The sequence below is a fragment of the Schistocerca gregaria genome, chromosome 6 (genome assembly GCF_023897955.1).
Source record: "Schistocerca gregaria isolate iqSchGreg1 chromosome 6, iqSchGreg1.2, whole genome shotgun sequence".
In the NCBI taxonomy this organism is placed as follows: Eukaryota; Metazoa; Arthropoda; class Insecta; order Orthoptera; family Acrididae; genus Schistocerca; species Schistocerca gregaria.
In genome coordinates, this window is record NC_064925.1 from 291,033,359 (window position 1) to 291,058,842 (window position 25,484).

Consider the following 25,484-nt stretch of genomic DNA (forward strand, 5'->3'; position numbering starts at 1 on the left):
CTTCTTCAATATATAAATCTTTGTGCGGTTACAGGACCTAGTCATTACCCATGTTTGTATGTACCAATCTGTATCCTCCCAGGTAGGGGATGTTAGTATTATGTATGGTCCAGTGTATAGTAGTTGCAACTTACAGCTCAGTTTTCAAATTTTTGTGGATTTGGGATGTGTTCTAGGTAACACCTTTTGTCCTATATAAAGTTATGTTGTATATTTCAGCTTTCTGTCAAAAATTCCTTTATTGTATTTAGCCCACATTTTGAACTTGATTACCACTTGTCGTATTTTATCCCCCAGTGATAATTCCAGTATTGGCATCTTGGGCAAAGGTTTCTCCCAGTCATCTACTTGTATGCAATTGGACATCAGCTCATTTAGTGTAAATCCATTTGATGTATGGAGAAGATTAACAACTTGTAAGCAAGGCATGAGACATTCAGTCCATTTGGTATGTTTACAAAGTATATAGGTCCTCACAAACCTGTCGAATTCCTTAAACTCCCTTTGTATGGAAGAAGTTTTGGGATGAAATTTGGATACTAAAATGTGTTTTATTTGATTGGAAACAACAAACTCTTTCCATTTACACCCAACAAAATATGAGGCATTATCAGTTAACAGGACTTCTACTTTTCCTGCTCTTGCAAAATAACCCTCTTTGATTCGTCTTATAATTGAACTGGCTGTAATGTTCTGTACAGCATAAAGTTTTACATATTTGGTGAAAATACCATACAGACCTACTATAAACTTTACTCCTCCCTTCCCCCCCCCCCCCCCCCCCCCCATTATTTCTGTGATAGTGTCCAGCCACATCCAATGTTATCTATTATAGAGGTTTTTTAGCCACAATGAGATGTATTTCAATCTGTTAGGAGATGTTAGAATGTTTTGTTTTCTGGCAGACAATACACTTTCGTTCCACCTGTAGTACTCTTCATCTAATGTTGGGGAAATAATAATATTTACCTATTTTGTCTGTGCATTCTGAAGTGCCATAATGGCCCCAAGTATTGTGTGTGTATAAGATAAAATCATCCACATATTCCTCAGGCAAACACAGGTGCCGTTGTTCTTGTTTGGGATGGTTCCTATGAAACAGAACACCTTTGTGAATAGTGAAGAACCTTTTTAACTTTTCATTGCCGTTTTGCAAAAGTTTTGCTCTTGTCTTACTGCAGCGCATGTCTTCCTGCTGTAAAACACATGTGGACATAGTATGGTCGGAGTGTTTTGTCTTTCACCAACACAGTTCTTATTTGACCTTTCCACTAAAAGATTGTTAAATTCTTCTAAGCTTGTGGTATTCCAGGAAGAGCATCAGCTATTATGTTTTGGTTTCATTTTATGTACACTATTTCAAAATCGAATTCTTGCAGATACATACACAACCTGGCTATCCGTCGGTGTTGCAATTTACAAGTTAACAAAGCGATATGGACTCATGGTTATAGTATACTTTCATGTGTTTACCCCTAAGGAAATATTCAATCTTTTTAAAGCACCAAATTACAGCCAAATCCTCCAACTCTGTTGAATATGAACTTTCAGCTTTGGATAAGGTGCCGCTGGCAAAGCTAATTACTTTAGTTTTCCCTCTCCTTCTACCATCTGAAAAAGGCATGCACCCAGATCATGAGAAGACATGTGGGTCTGGTAGAGATAAAATGTTAGCATTTAATAAGCCTTGCTTGATGTTCTCGAAATCGGTTTGACATTGTTTGTCCCATAACCAAGGTCTGTTTTTCCAGAGAAGATAGACTAAAACATCACTGTCCATAAGTTGGTTAGGGATGAATTTCCTGAAAAATGAAACTAGGCCTAAGTATGCCTTTAAATGCCTCTTGTTTTGAGGAGCAGGACAACTCCTAATGGCATCAAGTTTTTTAGGATCTGGTAGTATGCCTTATATGTCCTAAAAATTTTACCTTTTCTTGTCTGAAATGATATTTCTTAAGATTTGCTGTTACTCCATGTTCAGAAAAGTGGCTCAATACTTGTTCAATTAATCTTAAGTGTTCTACCCAAGTGAGCATGGTAACTAAAAGGTCGTTCAAGTATACTGTTAACTTACTCGAAAGTTTGGGCCCTAGCGCTTTGTCCAGAGCAGACATAAATACACCTGCACTTACATTCAGTCCAAATGATAATACTTGAGATTTGAAGCTTTGTCTTGATTGTGACAACATTGATGCAGGATCACTCCTCCACTGTTCACGCAAATTTCTCCTGTCCGCTCTGAACCTCTTGATGCAGGATCTCGGGAGCAAGCAAAATGATGAACAGATAGGGGTGGACATCTTCACTGTACAAATAAATTTTGTTTTCCTAATAACTATTCATAACACTTTTAATGTACAGGTGAAATACATATTTTTAACAATGCTGGTATGATGGATCCAAGCGTGTCTCCATACGCTTCTACTTATAGGTACAAGAATCAATAAATTGAAGAGCGTATTTCTTGTTTCATACAGATGTATCAAAATATTATCCTTGCCAAAAAAACAACTCGTTAATTTATCTTTGCCGAACCCATTCAATTTACAATGGCTCTGAGCACTATGCGACTCAACTTCAGAGGTCATCAGTCGCCTAGAACTTAGAACTAATTAAACCTAACTAACCTAAGGACATCACACACATCCAAGCCCGAGACAGGATTCGAACCTGCGACCGCAGCGGTCGCTCGGTTCCAGACTATAGCCCCTAGAACCGCACGGCCACTCCGGCCGGCATTCAATTTACATACAGTTTACATATAAAAAAGGAAATGAACAAAATAAAAATAATAATAATAATAATAATAATAATAATAATAATATGATTCAACACACGATACACGGAAATTAAGAGGAACAACTCTCTGCATGAAGACACTACTGCAAAAATTCTCAGAAAGCGCAAATTTAGTTTGGGATTTGCCATATAGTGCAGACTTTCCATGGTACTCATAAGTATGAAATTATCAAGTCACAAGAGTTTTGACACAACCTGTGAAAGATAATGTGGGAAAGGCAATGAGCTTATAACTGAGAAGACAAAAGTTCTGGGATAGCCATATGCACATATAGAAGTGGTGATAGGATCACAAGGTATTAAAGGGCAGAGCACTGATGGAGCAGCCATTTGGATGCAGGTGATTCAGATGGAAAGGTTTCCAACACGATTATGGTCAAATAATGGGAATCAACAGACTTTGAACACGGAATGGTAGTTGGAGCTAGACACATGGGACATTCTATTTTGGAAACCGTTAGAGAATTCAATATTCTGAGGTTCACAGTGTCAAAAGTGTGTCAAGAATAACAAATTTCTGGCATTACCTCTCACCACAGACAAAGCAGTGGCCAACAGCTTTCACTTAACGACTGAGAGCAGCGGTGTTTGCATAGAGTTGTCAGTGCTAACAGACAAGCAACAATGGATGAAATAACTGCAAAATTCAATGTGGTACCTATGACCAACATGTCCATTAGTACAATGCAGCAAAATTTGTTGTTAATGGGCTAAGGCAGCAGATGAACAACACAACATTGCCTGCAGTGCCTCTCCTGGACCAGTGACCATATCCGTTTGATACTTGATGACTGGAGAACCATTGCCTGGTTAGTTGAGTCGCAATTTCAGTCAGTAATAGCTGATGGTAGGGTTTCAGTGTGGCACAGACCCCATGAAGATATGGACCCAAGCTGTCCATAAGGCACTGAGCAAGTTGGTGGTGGTTCCATAATGGTGAGAGCTGTGTTTACATGGAAGGAACTGGATCCTCTGGTCCAACTGAACCATTTGGAAACCACTTGCAGCTGTTCATGGACTTCACATTCCCAAATAACAATGTCATCAGACCACAACTTTTGCAATTGGTTTGAAGATCATTCTGGACAATTCAGGTGAATGATTTGGCCACCCAGATTGCCCAGGATGAATTCTGTCGAACATATATGGGACATAACTGAGAGGTTAGTTCGTGCACAAACTCCTGTAACAGCAACACGTTTGCAATTATGGATGACTACGAAGGCAGGATGGCTTAATATTTCTGCAGGGGACTTCCAATTACTTCTTGAGTCCATCCCACATTGAATTGCTGCACTACACCGCACAAAAGGAGGTCCAACATACACTTAGCTGATTTAGTGATAACTTCTACACTAACATGCCGAAGATCAACACTATCATCAGTTTATTTCCCTTCAAAACTCTCCTGCAGCCTGCTGTCCAACCCTATAGTCGACATTTCAACAAAGGATTCACAAAGATAAAACACAAGCACACTGTACTCAGCCTATGAACTGTATATTAGTAAACATCAACATAAATCAAAGGCAATTTGGGGTGTTGTCAAATCTGAGTTGGGAGTAAAATACAAGTGCCAAGAAATAGACCAAATAAAATTTAAAAAGGGTATAATTATAGATCGTTTTCAAATGTGAAATTGTTGCAATGATTTCTTCATAAATGTGGCAAAATCAGAAGTAGATACAGTCCACCAGGACAAGGCAGATGTCAACTTTGTAAATATAAAACAAAATTCAAGCCTTTAAACACGCAAAATAATTGTCCCAAAAGATGTAGAAAATGCTACAGTGTCTTTAAAAAACATGAAATCAGTTGGGTGGGATGAAATTTCAACCACTGTAGTCAAGGCTGTTTATAACTTCATTACTCATCCATTGGCTAAAATTATTAATCAGTCATTTGAGGAAGGATACTTCCCAGATGTGTTAAAATATGCTGAAATAAGACCATTGTTCAAGAAAGGTTCACCAGATGACATGGGAAATTACCATCCTATTTCCCTACTGTCAGTTTTTGCTAAGGTGATAGAAAAGATATCTTGAAAACTTCCTTATAGAAAACAATATTATAGGTAAAAATCTATTTGGATTTCAAAAGGGGAAAAATACAATAAATGCTATCAGGGAATTCAGTGAAAAGATAAGCTCTGCTTTAGACGAGGGTAAAAAAGTCACAGGCATTTTTTGTGATTTGACCAAAGCTTTTGACTCGGTCATCACTTACTACTTCCACACAAGGTAGAGAGGAATGGGATCATGGACAAAGCACTGCAGTGGTTCTAATCTTATTTGTCAGAAAGAAAACAAAGAGTTATCTTTTTCTGCAGTACATATGTGATTTACCTTTAAACATTTATGTTCACTCCGTTTTATTCGCAGATGACACCTCAGTTTTAATTGAAAATGACAATTTAGAAAAATGCATGATATTGTGGAAAATATAATGCAAAACCTAGAATTATGATTTCAGCAAAATGGATTAAAACTCAATGTCACAAAAACAAAATTAGTGCAGTTCAGTGCCAAAACATCATCATCCTCTTCCATAAAAATAGTGCATGGCAACCAGGAAATGACTGAAGCATGTTATGTAAAATTTCCAGGTCTAAATCTTGTCAAAAATTTAAATTGGAAGCCACATGTAGACTTCTTTGCAAACAAACTAAATAGCCTAGCTTATGGACACCAGGAAGATAGTCTACCACAGCTACTTTGGAACTATAATTTGATGCAGAATAATTTTCTGGAGAAACTCTATGAACAGCCCTAGATTACTTACACTTCAAGAAAGTATAATAAGAAACATGTTTAGTCCAAAAAAGAACATCATGTCATCCATTATTTAAAAAATTAAAAATATTAACCATTCCTTCTCTGTACATCTATGAAATTTTTATTTTCATCTACAAAAATCAAAACTCACTTGACAATTTTCATTTCAACCACAATTACAGTACTCATCACAGACACAATTTCAAATTTCCCTCTCATAATTTAAAACTTTATCTTCAAACACCATTGTACATGGGATTAAGAATATACAATCAATTAAACAACACAAATCTGTCAAACAAATCTGTTAAATATGGAGTTTGATCCACAAATAGGTTGTTATTTAATACACTAGGGGAAAATGTTATTATTCAATTGAAGAATTCATGTAGGACATTTTGGCAATTTGAAAAGAAAAGAAACAATAAAGATTACATATTGTATAATAAATTGTTGATATTATTGTATAAATTGCATTGCAAACTGCAAAAGACCATAAATGATATATATGTTCTTGTCAAATTGTTCATGTGTAAAAATGCAGAAATGCTTGCTAAAAAATGTTAATTATTATAACCAAACAATGAAAAATCCAAGATGGAATGTAACAATTCCAGAGAAGGAAAGTTGCTACTCACCATATAGCAGAGATGCTGACTCGCGATAGGCACAACAAAAAGATCCACACAATTAGAGCTTTCGGCCATTAAGGCCTTTCCACACACATCTGCAGTCTCAGACACTTATTATAATGTTATTTTTTCAAAGTAATTGGCAATGTCTCCAGTACAAAAATCTTTGATTTGTAACTGTATGTTACATTATGAGAGGAATAAACTACATTCTACATTGTACATTCCTCCAGGAGGCAGCAATCAACCAAGTGGAATGGAAAGCAGTATCCACTAATACAAACCTGATTGAGGCAGCTTGATATCAATTTGAAACTTGTAGCATCATCACAGGAAACCTCCCCACACACTGTATGATCTCAATGGAAGTGATCACCAAAGAGTGGGACAGACTTCAGCATCAACTTCTCGAGCACTTTACGGGCAACATGCCAAGGTGAGAAGCTCGTAAATTGCACAGGATGGAGTGCCACAGTACTGAATGTAACCCATCAGCAAATTTAGATTTCACATATACAGGAAGACGTGTACTTTTGAAGGAACTTCCTTTATTTTGGTTATTGTTTTATCTTTATTTACAGTAAAGTTACTTCTTTAGTTTATCACAGCTTAATCTATCACTCCCTGTTCCCCTTTGATATAACCCCAAACACACTGACAGACATGCAGGTGCTACAAAACTTTTCTGAGCCATTTGTTAGTTTTAATACATTTGTTTATAATGAGATGTAACCTAAAGAAAACTGAATATACAGCTAGTAACAAGATTGAAGCCTAATGGAAGCAGAGTCAACTTCCTCTAATGACGAAAAAAAATTAAAACTGTGACATAGCAGAATTAAATCTGGTTATACTATGGTAATGACACATTTACTAAACATCTACCTATACAAGATACGCAAAGAGATTCCACAAAGCTTAAAATTAGTACTAAAAAAGAGAAAAAAGTTTGTTTTTTTAATCTCCAATAAGGTAGGCAACTAAACAAAAATGAATACCAGAACATAGCACATTGTTCTTCAAGAGTTACATACCGCCAACATAAAACATAAGAGATGTCATGTGGCTATTATGAACATTTGTTTGTTTGTGCCTCACCATATGCATGTCTCATACAAAAATGATTCAAAGGATAAATAAATTTATGCACATGAGGGCTCACCACAAACTGCATAATTTTTTACCTGCTCATCTGGCAGAGGATAGAATCCAATAATGTCAGAGATCTCTGTTTTCCCAAATCTTCCTAAAACACCCATTAACTTGAGGCCTGTGAAAGTCTTGGCCATTTTCCAAAATTTTATGTGACCAGCACCTAAAAATAATTGGAAGGTAATCAGAGAAATGTATTCAATGGTATTAAATTGACTTTCATCATTTCTAATTGTATTTTAAAGAAGTAACAAAACATTTATATATTACATTAGTAATACTATTCTGAATATATTTTAACAGCAATTTCATATTAGTCACTAACTCAATTGCATTGAGATATGTCAATAAATACACAGAACATAAAAATGTTTTGGAATCCTGACACCATCCAAAGACCAATTGACTGAAGAAATCCTGAACCATGTGACTTGTAGATACAGTACAATAATTCATCTGTTGTGCAAAATCAATGTCACCACTGATAAATTACAGGAGAAACAGATTAACTTAAAGCAGATTAAAAATCAAACATATTGTTTTCTTATGCATCTCTTGCCCTTCAAATGGAGTATTATTGGAAGATACAACGTTTCCACAAAATTGAAACTACTTCATAAGTTACTTTTATTCAATCTTGTTCAATATCCTTCCTTGGGTTTCTAACAGTCTTCTCTCTTCTTTTTGCAGGAAACTGTGAACAAACGTCCATTTCTGCTGTAACAATTTTCAAGATGACGCATGCCACGCATCATCACTATGTAAAATAACCACAGCAGTTTTGGTAAAGAAAATACTAATTGATGAATTCATATGGACTCCTTGAATCCCTATGTGTCTAAAATGCTTTTTTATACACATGCCACCCAAACACTTTATTATGTTGCAATTAGTTTCAACAATTTTACCATTATCTGGTAAGACTAAAACTTAAAATGTTATATACGACATTCCATTACACAAGAATATGTTAACAATATAGTTAATGCTGTGGAAGCAAGTGAGTCTTGGATATTGTATGATATCATCTATCCCACAAACACAACCCATGCACATTAGGCCATGAAGTTATTTTCAGCGGCCAACAGTAGTATATTCTTCAAATGGCTGTTATGCTAGATACTATTTTTATTACAAGATTTTTTTTAACTCTCCAAAGAAATTTCCAGTAACCAAAATTTTATATTTGAGAGATTTGATTAGGTAACATGTTTTCCTGGCAAAGGTATAGAGTTTTGGATACAGAAAAATTTGCACTGAAAATAGTAACACAAAAAATTTTAATAATTACACAACATTTTTGAGTCATAATGTCTTTTGAATGGCGAAGTTTAGAAGAATCCTAGATGTTCTTAATCTGAAAGACAACCAAGGCTTTCAAGTTTATGACAATCCTAAAACAAACTATTATTACTGGTATCAAATTTTTAAATATATGTGGTTTTCCTGAACCTTACATTTGAATATTTCCTTAAAGAAAATGTTTCTTCAATAGATACATATTTATTTTCAGCCAGATGTAAATTATTCTCTGAAGATTAAGATTTACAGCTTGAAAAATAATTTTGATATTTGTCTTGTATACAGTGTATGGATAATATAGAAAAAAGTGAGAAAAAATAGTATTTATATTAGGACTGTCTCAGGGGAAGTAGAGTTATTTCATCTGACTACAATCCACATATTTTTAATAATGTTTAATATTTCAACTATGTGACCAATCTGCACTGTATCACCATATTAATCACCTTTGCCTCAATATGAAATATCTGTATTGAGCCTGACTTCTGTGTTACAAGTAGGACTCCTTTATAATATGATGCACATTGGCAGGACATAAAAATCCTATAAAGCTTTGGTAACGTCTTTCAGCATGTTTTGTGAAGCTTCCCAAAAGCCAATTATACTTAGATTAGGGAAAATTCACCATAATATGGGGTATGCATACACAGTTCAGCACCATGGCCTGCACACAGACTGATTGCATCTTGTGCAGTAAACTTACCAAATATCTATGTTTGTCTCAAAAACCACATCCCCTGTGGTGGAATTAATGCTACTGCCATCCGCCTGATTAGCTGAATAGTAAAATGCTTGCCTACCATACAGCGAGCCCAGATTCGATTGCCAATCAGGTTGGAGATTTTCTCTGCTCGTGGACTGGGTGTTGTGTTGTCCTCATCATCATTTCAGCCTCATCACCTTGGATATCAAACATGACACTTTCTTGGCCACTCTTAAATTGTCTGGCCCAAGTAAACACTTCGTTCTGGGACAGCATAGCTTCCCCAAATTGTGCCTCCAAATGAATTAAAAACTCCAGGGATCCTACCCCTTCACAGGTAAAAAACTTTATGATAATATGTTGTGCAACAGACGAAGGAACCTTGTGTTCAATCATTGTTGTAATGTGCCCAGAACAGAGGGCAGCATCAAATCTAGCTGGTTCTCCCTCCCTAACCCCTCACTCCACCATCCTGCTCAGAACTGCTTGTGTAGTACACTAGCGCAATTACCATTCATATTGGTATCATCCTCATGTAACTTAAGGGCTTGTGACTTTCCAGTATGGTAGATACTTTCCAGCATCCTTTGAAAGGAAACTTTGAAAAACCCAAGCAGGAAGCAGCTATTTGCTGAAGACCACTTGACTGCTTGAGAAGGAAATGACCAATGAAATGCCTGTATTTTGCTCCTGAAGTTGATTGTCAATAAGACCTGAATGTTACAACAGTTATTTATAAATTTATGAACCATTATCCTTGTAAACAACTCATTCACGCTGAAGTATTACACATTATATAAAAGATATAACTTCCAATACAGCTGCATACACAAACAGGTAATGACAGTATATTGTTTTTTCTAAGATCACTTTTGGTGGGAGCATAACACAAAGGATATACCTACAACCACACCAGACCGAAAACAATATGTCAGTGCACAGACAGATGCACCAATCTGAAGACATAACACCAGCAGTCAGTTTGGCACACTGGGCAGAAGAGGAAATGCCAAAACATGCTTCTAGTGGGAGTGGACTGCAGCCTGAAGCCTGGGACCAATTATGGAGAGTATAACATCCCAGCTCTGTCCACCAAATTATAACATCCCAGTTTCTTCAACCAAATTATAACGTCCCAGGACTTTCTGCACCAAATTATAACATTTCAGCTCCTCAACACCAAATTAAAACATTGCATCAGGAGGTGTCTGCTTCGTGCAAAAGGTCTTGAGTTCATATTGACGACAACAAGTAATTCTTCATTACAGACGTTTATTTACAAACAGAACTGACAGACTTCACAGACTCAACAACTGACTCTCCGAGCTAACCGCACTGCATATCCGAACTGACAACTGACAACTCCTAGGTGTATTAATATCTTTCCAAACAATGAGAGTCTTTGACAATGTTTTGTTTACAATACGATAGCAATTCACGACTTAAAACTAAATTAGACATTACAGAATTTTAGTACAGATTAAAGTTAAGTAAAAGGATCAGTACATATAAATTCTTACAAGCATAATTTCCAAATAGATTTTATAACATTTTTCTACCAGCTTCTGGATAACCTTCACCAGATTTGTACCGATGTTTCCAAAAATATCTTGACATTTGATTCTGGATATTTCTCGAGTGATCCAGAACAACTATTTATATGTAAAACGACTTAAATCGCGTTTCAAAACGTAAATACATCTTTTTAGCAATATTTCTTGATACAAATCGTCTTTCGAAATTAGGTTATGAAACAGTTTTCACAAGTTTTCGTATTTTTGCGATCATAATATAGAATTTCTCCATAGAAAGTTCCAGAAGTGTGCATTAAACGTTCATCCACAGACTTTCTCTTTAGCTGGCGAGTTCCCAAAAGTATCTTGTCCATATTATACGAAATAATTTAGCTCAAAACTGATAATTTATACAATTAATCAGAACTACAGCAAACAGTGAGTCTTTCTTTTACAAAATGAAATATAATTACAAAATTGAATGAAAATAGGTTACTAACACTAATATATATTTACATTAATTCTATTTTTGTTCTTTCTGTGCAAAATGTCCTAATATTGACACAGTACAATATTTAAACATCACCAAAGTTTCCCTTTGCATTTTGCATATCTGTATCGACATCCCCTAAAAGTCTACAGTATCGAATACTTCAATATGTCCCAATATGTCCTGTAATGTTACAAAAGGAAAGGCCGTAGTTATAAATACTGCATCTGTTCCATTTGACAAACAGTCTCAGGTAGTACTTGATGAAAATAATGAGTCATGTTTTAGAAATGTTGTGCAGGTATAATGGGGATATCCAGTATGGTACCAGATACCCGATACTACAAGGTTGCTGGGAAAGCCTAAAGAGTCACTTTGAGAGACTCTACAGACAGGAGATGTTCTGAAATATTAAGCTAGACAAGCTTTGACAGAGGACAGGGAGGATGCTGGGTTCTCTCAGTTTCCTGCTGAGATGCTGAAACGGAGATATATTACCAACTTTTCCCAGGATTAAGCTTAATGTCATCTCCAGAGAGGGGAACAGGCAAGCATGGCACTCATGTCAGAAAGGATTCAAGATGTGCACCCAGGCTAGATGTGGTAGCCAGTAAGCTTTTACACATTCACTTGTAAGTGGCAGCCTCCTTAACACATGAAGCTAGGGACAAGATAGAAAGTGCCTCTTGATCTAGCACAGCACACCAACAAGAATGCCTCAGCTTGCCAGTCCAGTAACTCGGAATGCGTGAGTAAGAAAGAACATTAGATAGAGGACACTCACACTGATTAACCTAAGTGGCAAGCAGTTTGATGACACAACACTGAAAATATTTGCAAGGACCTCAGTTTCACAACAACTCCTAGAAATGTGTGCATTTCAGGTTTCATCGGTGCAGTGGAGCAAGTAGCCAACAGAGCAAGTAGCCAACACACTTCGACCAAATTCGGCAGCAGATATTTGCCGGGAGATCTGCAGGGCACTCACCAATGCTAAGCTTCCAAAATCGATATATCAAGTGATGAGAGGCTTGCACTCCAGAGGTGCTGGAAAGACAGTGCACCATGGTGTTGTCAGCACACAAAATGAATTCCAGTCATTTTGCAGCAAGATGATTATAATTAGGAAACCTAACAACTTCTGGAGGACCCTACTTACAGGCTTTTGGTATGTGACCCCACAGACAAAGTGGACAAGATGTCTAGGGCTCTCTTTAAGGAAACAGATATGCCTGACTTTCTCATCAAGCAACTACAATCAAATTGCCAGTTCCAACTAGACTACATGAGCAGCCAAAGGCACACAAAGAGGGTATGACACTGCGCCTGACTGTTAGTAACATTAGTGCATCAATTTACCATACAGTCAAGTACTTGCAGAAACTGCTATTGCCACATGTGGGGAAATGCATTTACCAGATCCACAACTCTGGGGGCTTCTCGCAATGTTGCAAGCAACTACTACTTATCACAGAATCTGATATAATGGCCAGTTTTGAGTGGTATCCCTGTTCACTATGTGTAACTGAAAGACTCGCTGGAACTGTCTGTGGAGATACTTGATGATGCTCTGTTGGACCTGTTCAGGCATATAGTGACTAATTTTCTGTAAGAACCACACAGAATAAAAGAAATTATTCAGGTAGTGAAGGGAGACGAAAATTTAATAGTCATGGGTGACTGGAATTCGTCAGTAGGAAAAGGGAGAGAAGGAAACATACTAGGTGATTATGGATTGGGGCTAAGAAATGAAAGAGGAAGCCGTCTGGTAGAATTTTGCACAGAGCATAACTTAATCGTAGCTAACACTTGGTTCAAGATTCATAAAAGAAGGTTGTATACATGTAAAAATCCTGGAGATACTAAAAGGTATCAGATAGATTATATAATGGTAAGACAGAGATTTAGGAACCAGGTTTTAAATTGTAAGACATTTCCAGGGGCAGATGTGGACTCTGACCACAATCTATTGGTTTTGACCTGTAGGTTAAAACTGAAGAAACTGCAAAAAGGTGGGAATTTAAGGACATGGGATCTGGATAAGCTGACAGGACCATAGGTTGTACAGAGTTTCAAGGAGAGCATAAGGGAACAATTGACAGGAATGGGGGAAAGAAACACAGTAGAAGAAGAATGGTTAGCTCTGAGGGATGAAGTAGTGAGGGCAGCAGAGGATAAAGTAGGTAAAAAGACGAGGGCTGCTAGAAATCCTTTGGTAACAGAAGAAATATTGAATTTAATTGATGAAAGGAGAAAATATAAAAATGCAGTAAATGAAGCAGGCAAAAAGGAATACAAACGTCTCAAAAATGAGATCGACAGGAAGTGCAAAATGGCTAAGCAGGGATGGCTAGAGGACAAATGTAAGGATGTAGAAGCTTATCTCACTAGGGGTAAGATAAATACTGCCTACAGGAAAATTAAAGAGACCTTTGGAGACAAGAGAACCACGTGTATGAATATCAAGAGCTCTGATGGCAACGCAGTTCTAAGCAAAGAAGGGAAGGCAGAAAGGTGGAAGGAGTATATAGAAGGTTTATACAAGGGCGATGTACTTGAGGACAATATTATGGAAATGGAAGAGGATGTAGATGAAGAGAAATGGGAGATAAGATACTGCGTGAAGAGTTTGACAGAGCACTGAAAGACCTGAGTCGAAACAAGGCCCCCGGAGTAGACAACATTCCATTAGAACTACTGACGGCCTCGGGAGAGCCAGTCATGACAAAACTCTACCAGCTGGTGAGCAAGATGTATGAGACAGGCGAAATACCCTCAGACTTCAAGAAGAATATAATAATTCCAATCCCAAAGAAAGCAGGTGCTGACAGATGTGAAAATTACCGAACTATCAGTTTAATAAGTCACAGCTGCAAAATGCTAACGCGAATTCTTTACAGACGAATGGAAAAACTGGTAGATGCGGACCTCCAGAAGGATCAGTTTGGATTGCGTAGAAATGTTGGAACACGTGAGGCAATACTGACCTTACGACTTATCTTAGAAGAAAGATTAAGAAAAGGCAAACCTACGTTTCTAGCATTTGTAGACTTAGAGAAAGCTTTTGACAATGTTGACTGGAATACTCTCTTTCAAATTATGAAGGTGGCAGGGATAAAACACAGGAAGCGAAAGCCTATTTACAATTTGTACAGAAACCAGATGGCAGTCATCAGAGTCGAGGGGCATGAAAGGGAAGCAGTGGTTGGGAAAGGAGTGAGACAGGGTTGTAGCCTCTCCCCATGTTATTCAATCTGTATATTGAGCAAGCAGTGAAGGAAACAAAAGAAAAATTCAGAGTAGGTATTAAAATCCATGGAGAAGAAATAAAAACTTTGAGGTTCGCCAATGACATTGTAATTCTGTCAGAGACAGCAACGGACTTGGAAGAGCAGTTGAACGGAATGGATAGTGTCTTGAAAGGAGGATATAAGATGAACATCAACAAAAGCAAAACGAGGATAATGGAATGTAGTCTAATTAAGTCGGTTGACGCTGAGGGAATTAGATTAGGAAATGAGACACTTAAAGTAGTAAAGGAGTTTTGCTATTTAGGAAGTAAAGTAACTGATGATGGTCGAAGTAGAGAGGATATAAAATGTAGACTGGCAATGGCAAGGAAAGCATTTCTGAAGAAGAGAAATTTGTTAACATCGAATATAGATTTATGTATCAGGAAGTCATTTCTGAAAGTATTTGTTTGGAGTGTAGCCATGTATGGAAGTGAAACATGGACGATAACTAGTTTTGACAAGAAGAGAATAGAAGCTTTCGAAATGTGGTGCTACAGAAGAATGCTGCAGATAAGGTGGATAGATCACGTAACTAATGAGGAGGTATTGAATAGGATTGGGGAGAAGAGAAGTTTGTGGCACATCTTGACTAGAAGAAGGGATCAGTTGGTAGGACATGTTCTGAGGCATCAAGTGATCACCAATTTAGTATTGGAGGGCAGCGTGGAGGGTAAAAATCGTAGAGGGAGACCAAGAGATGAAAACACTAAGCAGATTCAGAAGGATGTAGGTTGCAGTAGGTACTGGGAGATGAAGAAGCTTGCACAGGATAGAGTAGCATGGAGAGCTGCATCAAACCAGTCTCAGCGCTGAAGACGACAACAACAACAACAACCACACAGAAGGTGTAGCCCTGATTAGCCCACTGCCTCCTGTTGTTGTCAATGTAGTCCAGTGAACAAGAGAAAATTAAGAGAAAAAATCATACAGTCACAAATGTTTGGACAGTGCTTCGATAGGGTGTGAGCGATGAGTGGGGAGAAATTTAATGGTCACTTTTCAACATTTTTCTCGAACAACTTTAAACCCACAGTTCCAACAAAAATGTTTCCCAGTACAAAATTAAACTACATTAAATTCCCTACACGAATGGTCTTATTCATTTTTCCCCTAGGACTAATATTTTCCATATTGCAGCAGGTGGAAAAATCACATATTATTAAAAATATTCTTCTAATAGTGTAAAATTAATGTTTATCATTAAATGAAGTAGGTTAAAAGCAAATATTAAATGTGTGTATGACAAATAACTGCATTTGAGCTGTATTAAGAGATAAATTGTTTTCCAGGTGTGTAACTGGATGGAAGTTTTTGGAACAGAAGTGTGAAGGAAAGTAGGTCACTGGATTGTGGCCATGTACTTCCCTCTTTCATAGGTCTGCATAGGCTGAACAGGCAATTTCTCATTCTTGTCTATCCATCTACATCACAAGAAGCAACTTCAGAGTTTTTTGTGAAGTTATATGGATCCTTCACAGTGTGACTTATGACTCACTGGCAACATAGTCCACAGACATGCCTGGGGAGTATTTCTTTTGTACAAAATGCACACTACATGGAATGGAGGTATGAGTTACTAATAACATTAAGATATATTAAAAATAAAGATTCCAAGACTTACCAAGCGGGAAAGCGCCGGCAGACAGGCACATGAACAAAACACACAAACACACACACAGAATTACAAGCTTTCGCAACTGGCAGTTGCTTCGTCAGGAAGGAAGGAAGGAGAGGGAAAAATGAAAGGGTGTGGGTTTTAAGGGAGAGGGTAAGGAGTCATTCCAATCCCGGGAGCGGAAAGACTTCCCTTAGGGGAAAAAAAGGACAGGTGTACACTCGCACACACACACACACATATCCATCCGCACATACACAGACACAAGCAGACATATTTAAAGGCAAAGAGTTAAGGGCAGAGATGTCAGTCGAGGCGGAAGTACAGAGGCAAAGAAGTTGTTGAAAGACAGGTGAGGTATGAGCGGCGGCAACTTGAAATTAGCGGAGGTTGAGGCCTGGCGGATATCGAGAAGAGAGGATATACTGAAGGGCGAGTTCCCATCTCCGGAGTTCGGATAGGTTGGTGTTGGTGGGAAGTATCCAGATAACTCGGACGGTGTAACACTGTGCCAAGATGTGCTGGCCGTGCATCAAGGCATGTTTAGCCACAGGGTGATCCTCATTACCAACAAACACTGTCTGCCTGTGTCCATTCATGCGAATGGACAGTCAAACTGTCCATTCAAACTGTCCATTCGCATGAATGGACACAGGCAGACAGTGTTTGTTGGTAATGAGGATCACCCTGTGGCTAAACATGCCTTGATGCACGGCCAGCACATCTTGGCACAGTGTTACACCGTCCGAGTTATCTGGATACTTCCCACCAACACCAACCTATCCGAACTCCGGAGATGGGAACTCGCCCTTCAGTATATCCTCTCTTCTCGATATCCGCCAGGCCTCAACCTCCGCTAATTTCAAGTTGCCGCCGCTCATACCTCACCTGTCTTTCAACAACTTCTTTGCCTCTGTACTTCCGCCTCGACTGACATCTCTGCCCTTAACTCTTTGCCTTTAAATATGTCTGCTTGTGTCTGTGTATGTGCGGATGGATATGTGTGTGTGTGTGTGCGAGTGTACACCTGTCCTTTTTTTCCCTTAAGGGAAGTCTTTCCGCTCCCGGGATTGGAATGACTCCTTACCCTCTCCCTTAAAACCCACACCCTTTCATTTTTCCCTCTCCTTCCTTCCTTCCTGACGAAGCAACTGCCAGTTGCGAAAGCTTGTAATTCTGTGTGTGTGTTTGTGTGTTTTGTTCATGTGCCTGTCTGCCGGCGCTTTCCCGCTTGGTAAGTCTTGGAATCTTTATTTTTAATATATTTTTCCCATGTGGAAGTTTCTTTCTGTTTTATTTACATCGTCATTAATTTGAACCCAACAATAACATTAAGATACGCATATGGACAGAACATACATAAATCTCTGCATACTATTCTACATTGCTAGAGGGGAAATTGATTCCTAGTCATCCTATACGGCAGTTGTAGTGTCATTCTTGGAAAGGCAACCTGCCCCAACGTGAGCACTGCTCTTTTCAGTTTACAGACAGGCTATACCTCCCCAGCATTTCCTGTCCAATTCTCTTATGTGAGTAGACAAAATAACTTCATTCAGTTCATGTTTGTATTGTGGCGTTATTTACAGTTTGTTCAGTGAGTAGTTATTTGCAGTTGTTAAGTGAGCTGTTACATAAAGGAACTCAACAACTGGAGCTGTCAACTGTCTACCACACTGCTGAGCCCTTTTTCAAGTGTAAAATACAGTCAATATGTATTCAACAATGTCAGTTTCATTGCCTACACTATCATTGTCTGGAATACTTTTCACAGCATAAAGGGTATCAAATGCATCTCCCCAGCCTCATCTCTCACAAAATCTGAAGAGTCCCAGAGTCTTAAACTGTCTCCCTCAGCAGCAGAAATAGGACACCTCTGTGTTATAGAACTTCAGATATTTCGGCATGCTTAAGTCAAGCAATGCATTACAGCAAGTTACTGTTCTAGACTTGAACATCATCAGTCACTTTCCATCACATATATTCACTCCCATTTTGAAACATATGTTGTGGATGCATGGCAAATGCCTTCAGTCAGTACAGCCAACTCTACAAGTGCCAGCTGTTTCTGAAAAGAAAAGACTTATGCAGTCTACCAGTAACACAATTAATGGAGAGGGAAGTGCAGTAACTTTCTGATCATCCATTAATTCACAAGTCACCATCAAGTGACTCAAACAGAATTGCACAGCTGTACAATATGCTGTCAATGGCAAGCCAGCAGCAAGGAGTCATATTTACCAACTTAATCTCTTTCCCTCTAACACTACAAAAGTCACCAACATCAACATCACACTAGCAAATTAAACACACAGGAACATATTTTACAGATACAAGCTCATTTAACAACTGCAAATAAGTAGACAAACTGAAAATAATTGCACCATATAAACACATGTTCAGTAATGTTATTTTGTCCATTCACATAACAGAACAAGACAGAAAATGCTGGGGAAGTATAGTCTGTCTGTAAACTGAGAACCAAGCAGGGCTCCCAGTAAAGGATGTCATCTTTCCCAGAAGAACACTTAGCTGCCATATGGTATGACTAAGAATCAATTTCCTCTCTAGCACTGTAGAACAGTGTGCAAAGACTTACACATATTCTTGTGGTTCAATACCATACCAGGCAGTCCATTTTGAGAAGTTGGCTTAACTCATGTAACTGTTCCACCAATCTACAGCCAGCTCCAAAACACACCCTCTTACCATGCACAGCTACTACCACTACAGAGTCAGCTTAGGAAGATGCTGCACCAATGCCAGCTGAGGATTTTTGTAACATTTTATCACTGCATTCAAAGACTTGTTAGTTGCCTTCTTTTGCAGAAGACAAATCTGCCTGTCTAACGGAACTGTTGGACTGTAATTGGACTTGCTGAACTCAAGTTAAGTAAACCAGAGTTACAAACACATTACATGTGCTTCTCATTATTTTTGCTGTCTCAGCATACACCTACTTGTTAGCATCCACCCCTGTGCTGACCAAACAACTGGTGACGAGACTGTTCCCACAGATGTTCCAATCTGGTTCAACTTCTCGCTATAAAACTACCTGGTGCAAATATTATTATTATTATTATTATTATTATTATTTTGTTTTTTGCCATGCTTGCCCTGCTTTGCATTTGTGTATTGCTTTAACCCATTCTCATAACTTTTGCATATATTGATCATGGCTAGTCCTCCACAAGAACTGTCAGTAACAAAGATTGTTCACTTTCAGTCACAGCAGATGCAGCAGCTTATGGAAATGACGACAAGATTGCTTGCTGTGCAAGCACACACTATGCTGCTGCCCTCACCACCCACAGTACCACCAAAGCAAGCAGCACATTTTTCTGTACCACTAGTCCATACATTTGATTCCACACACAAAGAATGGTTTGAGTACCAAGCACAGTTCGACGCACACTTCTAGGCACATCACACTAAAAATAAGGACTGGCAACATTACTTTCTTGCAACAGCCAGGGTGTACAGTCTTGCCTGCAAATGTTTCCCCACCACCCGGTCTGAGAGTGTTTCCAATGAAGAAAGTATTGCTGCCCTAGAAAAATACCTACAATGAACAGAATAATACGGCAGTCGCACATTACAATTTTTTTCATTTGAGTAAACAACCTAAACACACATGAGCAGTGGGCAGTAGACTTACAAGGGCTTACATGCCATTGATAATTTAAGAGTAAGTGTGAAAATTATTATAGTTATGCAATGATAAGGGACACCATTACTCAATGTCAGATCCTTGAATATGCAGATTCTTGAGTACCCCGATCCTATCTTACAACAGGTTTTGGAATTAGTGGAGAGTCAGGATTCATATGACAGATCAATGGTTGACTTCAATTCCATTCCTACTTGTGCCACACACAGTCGTAGTAAACAGGTTGCACCCATAATTAGTGTGCCACAGTACACCAAGTCTCAGCAGTGAAGTAAACAGAACCATTGTGCTCAGCAGCAGATGAGCAGTGTTAAACCTTTTCCTCAGGGTTTTCACTAACAAACACCTGATGTGCCCGCCATGACACTATCTGTTATTATTGTAGAGAGCATGGTCACATCCAGTCTGTCTGTTTGCAAAAATGCAAGTCCAACAAGTGCTCTGCAATTTCTCTAAGTCCCAGCTAAAAGATGTCAATCCATTTTTTTTCCAAGTGTAGTAGTGATTTTAGTGTTACATAGTACAAGTCAAGAGCAAGAGAGAAAAAGTCACACACTCCTTCCATTCTACGTGACGTAAATAGATTGTTTGACACTTTACCGGGATTGCCAATCATTAAATACACATGTATCTGGGCACTGATGCATCAGTGACTTTATTGAACAGAAGCACCTAAGAACTGTTAGGCAAGTCCAAGCTAAAAAAGCAATAGGCAACTCTTCCTGGTTACAGTGGACATGACATTCCCATGCTAGGCACATGCGGCCTACCTGCCATTTTTTGCAACTTTACGAAAACTATTTCATTTACAGTTTTGTGCTTACATTACAGTGAAAATATTTGTCGCATGGACTCTTTTGACCTGTTTGTTTGCATATTCAAGATGCTCTCTGTGAACTCTTCTGTGCCTACAGACTGGATAGCTAAACTTGGTGGCATTTTTCAAGGCAAAGTTAATAATTTTACAGCTTTTACGGGTCACATTAGAATGAAAGACAATGTGCAAGCACAGTTTTCCATAACACAGCGCATCCCCCATGCTATCAGAGATCAGGCAGCACATGACCTCTTATCTTGTCAAGAGAATGGTGTGATTTATCCTGTAGCAACCAGTCACCTTTAGTACTGAAGAAACCTTCAGGCAAGTTACGCTTATGTGGAGATTTCAAGGCAACAGTAAATCCACAGACTGTGAGTGACTCTTTTTCCCTTGCCATGGCCTGAAGATCTTGTGCACAAATTTGGTGGAGAACATTACTTCTTTTCCAAGACTGATCTTCATGGTGCTTATTTGCAGCTTCCTTTGGATGAACAGTCACAAAAAGTTTTTGTGGTCATCACCCACCCACAAGGCATTATTTAAGTTTTTGAGATTGCTCTTTGGCAGTGAGTGCACACCTGCAATTTTTCAACGATATTTGTCCACAGCTGACTGCCACAGTTCCTTCTTGTTCAAACTACACTCCTGGAAATGAAAATAAGAACACATTGACACCGGTGTGTCAGACCCACCATACTTGCTCCGGACACTGCACAAATTTGGTGGAGAACATTACTTCTTTTCCAAGACTGATCTTCATGGTGCTTATTTGCAGCTTCCTTTGGATGAACAGTCACAAAAAGTTTTTGTGGTCATCACCCACAAAAAGTTTTTGTGGTCATCACCCACCCAGAAGGCATTATTTAAGTTTTTGAGATTGCTCTTTGGCAGTGAGTGCACACCTGCAATTTTTCAACGATATTTGTCCACAGCTGACTGCCACAGTTCCTTCTTGTTCAAACTACACTCCTGGAAATGAAAATAAGAACACATTGACAACGGTGTGTCAGACCCACCATACTTGCTCCGGACACTGCGAGAGGGCTGTACAAGCAATGATCACACGCACGGCACAGAGGACACACCAGGAACCGCGGTGTTGGCCATCGAATGGCGCTAGCTGCGTCAGTGTCAGCCAGTTTGCCGTGGCATACGGAGCTCCATCACAGTCTTTAACACTGGTAGCATGCCGCAACAGCGTGGACATGAACCGTATGTGCAGTTGACGGACTTTGAGCGAGGGCGTATAGTGGGCATGCGGGAGGCCGGGTGGACGTACCGCCGAATTGCTCAACACGTGGGGCGTGAGGTCTCCACAGTACATCGATGTTGTCGCCAGTGGTCGGCGGAAGGTGCACGTGCCCGTCGACCTGGGACCGGACCGCAGCGACGCACGGATGCACGCCAAGATCGTAGGATCCTACGCAGTGCCGTAGGGGACCGCACCGCCACTTCCCAGCAAATTAGGGACACTGTTGCTCCTGGGGTATCGGCGAGGACCATTCGCAACCGTCTCCATGAAGCTGGGCTACGGTCCCGCATACCATTAGGCCGTCTTCCGGTCACGCCCCAACATCATGCAGCCCGCCTCAAGTGGGGAGCGATCTCCTACACTGGCCGTACACCTCTGGTGATCGTCGAGGGGACACTGAATAGTGCACGGTACATCCAAACCGTCATCGAACCCATCGTTCTACCATTCCTAGACCGGCAAGGAAACTTGCTGTTCCAACAGGACAATACACGTCCACAAGTATCCCGTGCCACCCAACGTGCTCTAGAAGGTGTAAGTTAACTACCCTGGCCAGCAAGATCTCTGGATCTGTCCCCCATTGAGCATGTTTGGGACTGGATGAAGCGTCGTCTCACGCGGTCTACACGTCCATCACGAACGCTGGTCCAACTGAGGCACCAGGTGGAAATGGCATGGCAAGCCGTTCCACAGGACTACATCCAGCATCTCTACGATCGTCTCCATGGGAGAATAGCAGCCTGCATTGCTGAGAAAGGTGGATATACACTGTACTAGTGCCGACATTGTGCATGCTCTGTTGCCTGTGTCTATGTGCCTGTGGTTCTGTCAGTGTGATCATGTGATGTATCTGACCCCAGGAATGTGTCAATAAAGTTTCCCCTTCCTGGGACAATGAATTCATGGTGTTCTTATTTTAATTTCCAGGAGTGTATTTGGATGACATAGTCATTTCAGAATGTACTCCCAATAAAGATCTTCCCAATCTCAGGAAATTGTTTCATGCACTCTCAGATGCTGTGTAAATTGTAATAAAGACAAGTACTCCTTCTTACAGACAAACTGAATATTTAGAAAATGTGATAAACAGACAACCCTTTGCAGTCACACTTAGCCACATTCAGGACCTCTCAGCTCCTAGAAATGTCAGTAACTCCAAGCTGTGTTTGGTACACTAACCCATTACTTTCAGTTGGTTCATACCATACAATGAAAAAATTGCAACTCCATTACAATATCTTCAACGAAAGAATATTCCATTTGAGAGGACAGTAGTGTGCCAATCTGTGTTTTGGACACCGAAAGATGCTTTACTGAGCGATTGTTGTTTGGTACACTTTGATCCCACCAAGCTACCCGTGCCTGTTGTTCATAAGTCCTCTACAGGACTGGCACTGTTCTCTTGCATAGAGTTGGATCATTGGAGAGGCCAACTGCCTTCACTTACAAACCCCTCACCAATGCACACTGCAACTACTCACTGATTAAGAAGCAAGTTCTTGCTATCATATGTGGGGTGACTTAAATTGCATGAATACTTTTATTGCAGTACACTTTACTTGGTTACAAATCATGAGCCTCTCACCTCATTGTTCAGCCCTTCAAAGCCATTCCTATAGCACATGTCGCAAAAGTTGTTGCGCTGCTCTCTGCTCCTTCTAAATTACCAGTACCAAATTGTGCATGAGGCTATGGCTAAGTATTCAAATGCAGACACTCCTTCTCACCAACCAGTTGGTACTGATTCAGTGTTCAAGATCTCTGAGGAGTCTCATTATGACACTGATGGTCAGGACAATGAAACACTTGGTGGTTTTCCCAATGAACATCGACGAGTTGCTCGGACAACTGCTGTGGACCCCAGTCTTAAGATTCTATTGCAGTACTACCACTCTGATTGGCAACATTCAATTCAGAAAATTAGTGATCCGGTGGTTCACTGTTCTTTTGTGCTTCGACACAATGTATCAATTCAGCAAGGTTTTATCATAATACATAAACAATGATCAGTCTAATGTGATTGTGCCATATTTGCTTTCGAAGAAAATTCATCTTCTGCTTCAGGTACACTGAACGCACTAAGCATCTTGTCCACTGCCACTGCATGGACACACAAATAGAACAATTAACTTTGCAATGTCCGGCTTGTGTGGAGCTGTGCTGCTCTGCCACACAAGTTATTTGACGGCCCATGCCCAGCACCCCTTAGCAGTGTCTGCATGCTGACATTACAAGTCCCTATTGGAATGCCCAATGGCTGATTGTGGCACACAGCTTCAGTAAGTTTTCATTTGTCATCCCCATGTGATCCACCAACAGCTTGTACTATAAAGACTCTAATGTTGATTTTTTGTATCAAACATCTGCCACAAGCACTGGCTTTGGACAATGGACTCCAGTTCACATTGCCAGAATTTCAGCAGTTTTGTGATACCAACACCATCAAGCATGTGATAGCAGCATACTTTCATCCTCAATCTAAAGGTGAAGAAAAATGCTTTGTCGGAACTTCCCAGTGACACATGAACAAGTCAGGTGCTTCCCATATGTAGTACCAAGCTTTAGAGTCCTCTCATGAAACTGTTCCGACATACGCAACAGCAAATTACCAGTGAAACTTTTGCATTGGCACCATCAGGCACTGCTTCAGATGCCACACCCTCTTCAGTGGCTGGTCCATCCTCCACAGTACTCTAAGTGTAATGTAAATGGTGATGTCTTTTTCAGAGTTTTTGGCAGACACTGCACTGGGGATGAGACATTATCAAAAAAGTCTTAGACCATTCTTTGTGTGTTTTACATGGTCCCACAGGGCTGCAGAAGAGATACCCAAATCAGCTCCACTTTTGTAGGTTGTGTGATCCTGCCAGAGGATTTTCATTTACACATTCGGTGCCACAGCCTCAACCATCTTCACCTCCCTCAGCTCTACATTGCAGAACAGGGAGCCAATGGATATCAATGCAGCACTGTTGCTTTCTCTGCAATTCCAGCAGCCCCAGTCACAAGCAGTGGGACCCCATCACCCAGTGGCCTATCAATGGGAAAGTGTGAACCATTCAGTCACTGTTGCACCTCCACCAATGGAAGATTGGGTATGGGTGGCTGATGTTTCTGGCCACTGAAAGGTGAATATCACGGTGTGTGCATTGATTTAAGTTTTGGCTCTTCCCTCTCCAATGGCACATGTGCCCAAACTTCCCTCCCCACAATTTCTGGAGGTACCAGTAGACAATGACAGTGAGGAGTTGTGCACAGGAGAAATATAATACACTATTGCGACCATGCCAGCCAGTCCATGTCCAGAAGTTAGCAGTAACTCATGTGATTGCCCCACCAATTCACAGTTAGCTCTAAGACACAACCTCTGCAACATGCATGACTAATGCCACAACGGAGCTGACTTAAGAAAATGCAGCACCAAAGTCAGCCAATTCTGTTCTTAGCATTCTATCAGTATATCCAAAG

At 39.7% G+C, this 25,484-nt stretch overlaps 1 protein-coding gene across 1 annotated transcript in view; it reads right to left on the reverse strand.

Moving 5' to 3' along the window:
- LOC126278856 (cilia- and flagella-associated protein 44-like) overlaps positions 1–25,484 on the reverse strand; it is a 577,958-nt gene that overhangs the window by 452,964 nt on the left and 99,510 nt on the right. The window contains exon 5 of the mRNA XM_049979132.1: positions 7,390–7,520. Within this exon, the coding sequence (XP_049835089.1) occupies positions 7,390–7,520 (131 nt within the window). The remainder of the gene's footprint in view (positions 1–7,389; positions 7,521–25,484) is intronic.